General features: G+C 44.2%; 1 protein-coding gene across 3 annotated transcripts; it reads right to left on the reverse strand.

Moving 5' to 3' along the window:
- Positions 1-779: 779 nt before the first annotated feature.
- LOC124688669 (nuclear transcription factor Y subunit A-5-like) lies at positions 780-3,289 on the reverse strand. 3 transcript variants are annotated; one of them, XM_047222310.1, is made up of 5 exons: positions 3,190-3,289; positions 2,385-2,491; positions 2,199-2,267; positions 1,553-1,726; positions 780-1,397 (listed from the first exon to the last, which is right to left on the reverse strand). In XM_047222310.1, exons 1-5 carry the CDS (start codon positions 3,227-3,229, stop codon positions 1,035-1,037), a joined length of 753 nt encoding a protein of 250 aa, XP_047078266.1. In that variant the 5' UTR covers positions 3,230-3,289; the 3' UTR covers positions 780-1,034. The 3 variants fall into 3 exon arrangements, with proteins under 3 accessions (XP_047078266.1, XP_047078267.1, XP_047078268.1); XM_047222311.1 differs by lacking the exon at positions 3,190-3,289 and adding an exon at positions 3,113-3,144; XM_047222312.1 differs by lacking the exon at positions 3,190-3,289 and adding an exon at positions 2,603-2,836.
- Between the last annotated feature and the right edge of the window lie 2,301 nt (positions 3,290-5,590).

The raw sequence follows: 5,590 nt of genomic DNA on the forward strand, positions 1-5,590 counted from the left end.
TCTCCATAGCCCATACCAGGTTGTCGTCGATGCTGCTATGGCGCCAAACAATGCCCCCACCTAGCGTGAGTCCATCACATCCCGTTGCGCCATGCTGCTGACACTCTTCATTTTTGACATGGTATATGCACACCACTCCACCACTCACTACCAGCATCCAACACCTGCTCCAAAAATGATGTCCTCGAGAGATAGAATGATGGTAAAAGAACCACCATGGTTCAATCCGGGATACCCAGATCTATGGTTTTCCCTAGAGCCACACGAGTGAGTACATGCGGGCTGAAACGGCAATGTCTTCAACAAGGTAACGGAGCGTAGACGCCGTCATCACCCTCCATGACTAGAGTCGGGCCTACGTTTTCACCGGAAGACGTGCCTCCCCAACTCGCCTATGTTACCAACCAGCTGACCCCCTCCGGCGGAGGAGTAAGCCACCAGCGCCATGCAAGGGCATGAGCCCCTGACTTCCTCAAGCTGTAAGTGAAGCCCAGGAGCACCACCAAGTACTGACATTTGAGTGGAGAAGATGCAGCAATGTGTGAACCGCGGCCCGTTGGATCCCATATTGAGCAAGAACTGATGCAAGTTTCGCTAAATTGAGATGATTATTGTCACAAAAAGTAAACTAGGAGTAAAAATTGAATTGGGGCAACTCTTTGACTAGCAATTCAGGTGGATGACACTTAAGGCTGTATGTGTCGATCAATGCAGAGGGCAGGGCTTCCCCTTTTCGAAAAAATATATGAGTTGCAAGCGAGTCTCAACACCAATGAGAGTGGAGGACAAGTTGTCTAGCCACGTTGGAGTTGGAGTGAACAGAAGACGAGTTCCACGAGACATTGTCAAGTGAACACTGAATTGTTTGTTCGAACACACACAGTTACACTAACTCTTGCAGTCGCATATTGATCACATAACCATGAAGACCCGACTTGTGCGCTGAAAGCACAACAATATGAGATACTACCTCTGAAGTCCTAACACGCCAGAAATAAAGCCAAGGATGATTTGCCGACCACACCGGGTGGTTATTATGAGTACCGCCCGCTTGCCTGACCGAAACGGCTGGAGAAGCTGAGGTGGTAACCATGGTGCTGGAAGAAGTCGTCGTCTTTGTGCGCCGCGTTAGTCATGGTGAAGGCAGGAGCAGGGGCGGCGACTCTCTTGCTGTTATCATGCGAGGCTATTGTTTTGGACGCCGACACAGTTCCATCTCCAGCTGCCCCGTTACCTAGCCGTAGGTGGGTTGAGCCTGCTGAATTCACGCCATCGGCGGTGGCCTTCATGGAGGCAGCGCGAGACTGCTCCTGGAGTTGTTTAGCAGTGAGGAAACGCCCGCCAGAACCTCTTGCCCTTTTCATTGCATGAAGATGACGAGACTCGTGAAGATAGGGCTGCAAAATGGAGGTTGCATTCGACTGTTACGTGTAGTACAAAAGTTCATTGCAATAACATGGACAATGAATGAGCGGCTTGAGTTTCAACTTGCAAGAGGGAAGAATAATTAATTAACAATGGCAAAGTAAACCAAAGGACCACCGACTAGAACCTTTCTGTTTTTGCTGAGCTTATTCTGGGCCTCTAACTTAGCACGCAGCTGTCTTCTGCGGAGAATTCCATGATATTGTTTGGGATTGACAAATACGAGCTCATCTGCCGCTATTTCGAGAGGCAAGGGAACTCTTGCTGTTGCGGACCCTCCTCCAGTAGTTTGGGGTTGGAACTGTTTTATGTACAAATGGTTAGTCAAGATCCATGAAAGTGCAGGGGAAATAAGAAGCTTGATGCATCATGCATGTGTGCCTCAAGATTCAAGTTGTGCCAAGAATTATAAATTACAAGTGACCACAATAATCATCTTTGCTTGTCTCATTGGTGATATACCAACCTAGCAAAGTGGTTAAAAGTATCTTACGTATCATATCAAAAGGTAAGACTGCAGAAGTACTATTGGTGTGAGCCTTAAAGCTGGAATTGAGTACTGAGATCGTACTACAATGCAAAATACAGTGTTGATCTGGCAGATCACTCTACAGGACAAGACAATTATTCAGTTTGATAATGTAATTCACTCACAAGTTGTTACAGAAGCTGATTAAAGTGTTCTAGATTTATAAGCTCTCTCGGCATGGAAATTCAGATATGTTGGCAGTTAACAAAACAGGAGAGTGCAACAGTTAGTTAGAATCGTATACCAGAGCGCGTGACCCATAGGCCGGCCAAGCTCCTGAACCAGAATCACTGAATGGGTATGAAATACAAGCCTGAATAATATGAGGAAATATAATATCAGTCGGCACACCCCAGAATCAAAGAATAGGACGGAATATCCTTTGGTGTTTCTGACATGAAGTTTCAGTTTGCCCTGAGGGAGAGTTTACCATTGGGTGGCCATAGTCACTGTTTTGACTTGAAAATGCAGAGTGCTTATTACCAAAAGTGAAAGTTGAACTCATATGATCGTCAACCGTCTTCCCGTAGGAGTCACCTGTTGAAAGAAGGAAGGATGCATGATTGTAGAGTGCTACCAAACCAATTGAGTCATTACTTAATTACACGGTATGAATGCAATCCAAACCAACTGAAATCCTCAAATGACCTCAAAATGCTGTGTTGCCTTCATATCATTTTTAGTTTTCACCTAGTGACATCACAACTAGCATGCAATTGCTTGATGAGAGCATACTGGTGCGCTCTGGTAGAGAAATACCAACACAAAATTAAAGAAACAGATCAAGTGACAAACGGTGAGCTTGTTAACAGTTTCTGCTATCTCTAGACTCTTGTAAACAAAGGAGGGACATCAAATATTTGCTGTCCAAACGATGTTTAGTGGCGATGAACTGATGGTGGCATCCCAATCCCAATTCTCAAAAAACGCATATAGACAACGAGAACTGCTAGGCCAAAAGTCAAGAACAGCTCCGAGCTCCTTTGAAGAAGCACCCTTCCGTAAGCCATGCCGTTACGCTAGAAGATCAATACACTTGAGAGCTGGAGATGAAAACCCAAATCCAGCACATCATGCAAGATGAATTCTCCGAGAAAAAAAATACTACTACAAACTTGCATAAGAAAAAGATCTAGAGACGACGCGAAGATTGATTACCAGCGCAGCTCAACGACCCAGGCATGGCGGAGGCGGCTGAAACAAGAAGACTACGATATAGAGGGGGGTGGGGAAACCTTTGGGCGTGTAGGAGGAAGACGAAGTTGGGAGAAGCATGGCTCCCACGCGCCACCTCCCTCGTCCTCGGCGCGTCCGCCCCGGAAAGCTCGCCTCCACCGTCCCTTCCTCCGGCCTCTCCTTTGGCCCCTCCTCGACTGCGTCATTCCCTCGCCAACTTGGCTTCCCTCCTTTTATCCACTTGCTCCAAGGAACACCCGCAGCTCCAATTTTTTAAGGGCGTCTCCTTGTGTCTGCATCTGGTGCGCCATTGCAAATTGCCCAAGTGGGGGACACGGAGAAGAGAACATGGGCAATAGAAAATGTGCAAATTACTTGGCTCCCCCGGGGTGAAATTCCAAAGGCTGCAATTTGCAATTGTCTATGGTTTTTTTTTTCAATATTTGGACGAGAGGGCGACGGTTTTATAGTTCATTCCAGGGAGAAGGGGACCAATGACAGTGTATCGTAGTTCTAGATCATACGTTTTGTTAAATTTAGGTATTGTTATTTGCGAGGACCTGTTGAATGGCGACAAAAAGCTGACATTATCATGACTACAACGTGTGGTTTATTCGGTCCATCGTTACGATGAATGATTGTTTTGTCCGAGTGACAGCAACAGGTAAATTGCTAATCGTGCAACTTGATACGAGTGACACCCTAGTGGGTGAAGGCTTTGCGCCGTTTAGCCTTCTTTTTCCCCATGAGTGCAGAGCCTGCAATAGAGAAATACCATGTGAGACCTTCTCTTACATCGTCTAGAAATATTAACCCCTCGTGATTTTTCATATTTTATGTAGCGTATATTTAAAATCAATGTTACATAACTTTACTTGCACGTCTGTTCAAATCATGCAGTACTACTCGACATCATCATACTTGCTACACCAAAGAAACCACTTAGCCACCCTCAAACCACTTTATATGAAAACCCAGTGGTTTTATAGTTTATTTCTTCGAGGAAGGAGCCCATGGAATTGTATTGTAATTTTATACCATAGGTTTTGTTGAACTTAGGTATTATTATTGACGAGGACCAGTGAAATGGTGACAAGGGCTCGCATTATCATGACCGCGTGCATGGTTTATCCCCTCGGTTTCATTACAATGATTAATTGTTTTTTTTATTTGGGAGTAAGAAACTGGTAAATTGATAACGGGTCTTGAACTCAAGATCTCTTGGTTCTGATACCATATAGGATTAATGCACTAGCCAAGTCTTCCAAAAGACCGATCTGATGAAAGGAAGCTAGGCACTATATTTATATTCAACACAATTAACCACTCTAAAACCATATTTATATCAAAACCAAGAGAGTGGCCTAAACACTTGTACCCGTAGCAAAAGGCATTGTGGCTGTTGTTGCCAATCATTGTAATTCAATAGGAGAAAATATGCACTAAATGCCACTGTTTGCCAAATATTCAGTTGATAACGTCAACACATCAGACATGGCCTACCAAGGTAACTAGGCTAATAAGTAATAACCCATGAGGGTCATACTTTGGTTTGCTAGGGGCCTGTGGTGAGTATCCAATGCAGCTATGAATGGAAAGCGTACGGTGGGTCCCCATGATTTATGCCAAGGGTTGCTATCTATAGTAACCTCAACGAATAAGGTAATGAGCATGTGGCTCCACTGATTTGGCGACTCTTCTTCCGGAAAATATTCATATTTCTTATGTTGTCAGCTGTGCTAGATGTAATGTTGAGTAAAAATAATTTTGCGAGTGTGATGTTTTGAAGCCCCGCATCCAATGCGAGCAGTTCTCTTTGGTCTGTTCTTATCGATTTTCGTACGATTTTTTGTAAACTAATGTAATTCTCTCCTTCTAAATTAATAGATTGGGACAAATTTTGCCCATATTTTCTTAATTAAAACACCTAATTAGAGAAGGTGTACCACGTCTAATGGATAGCAACAGGACGAAATGATGTTGAATTAGGGGTGCCCACTCTTTGCACCAGCATCTCTCTACCTAGGAAATGATCGATGTTTGACAAGTCGTATTTCGTGGAAATAAAGCAGGCTACACTTTGATTATTCCTCACCGTTCTGGTGGTGACCATCATTTTCCAAAAAACAAAAGTGTTTACTTCAAATGTGATTGGTTGCTCGCAGCATTTTTATACAAGAGGTTGCTTAGGACATCTTTAACGGCCACATGTAAAACGGACCGCATTTTGGTCCATTTATATCCAGATGCGACGGTCTGCGGTCAAGGAAAATGTCGTGGGTATTAGGTGGCAGTAGCCCTAATGGATAAAACAGCAAAAAATTAGTGGCCAAAATAAAAATAAAACATAGATTGCATATATATAGGGGCCCACGGAGGGCGAGTTTGAGAACAAAAAAAAAACACATAGAAAAATCCCGGGAGCTTTTGGTCCTCCTCGCCGAGGTCATTGAATACCTG

The sequence above is a fragment of the Lolium rigidum genome, chromosome 2 (assembly GCF_022539505.1).
Source record: "Lolium rigidum isolate FL_2022 chromosome 2, APGP_CSIRO_Lrig_0.1, whole genome shotgun sequence".
In the NCBI taxonomy this organism is placed as follows: Eukaryota; Viridiplantae; Streptophyta; class Magnoliopsida; order Poales; family Poaceae; genus Lolium; species Lolium rigidum.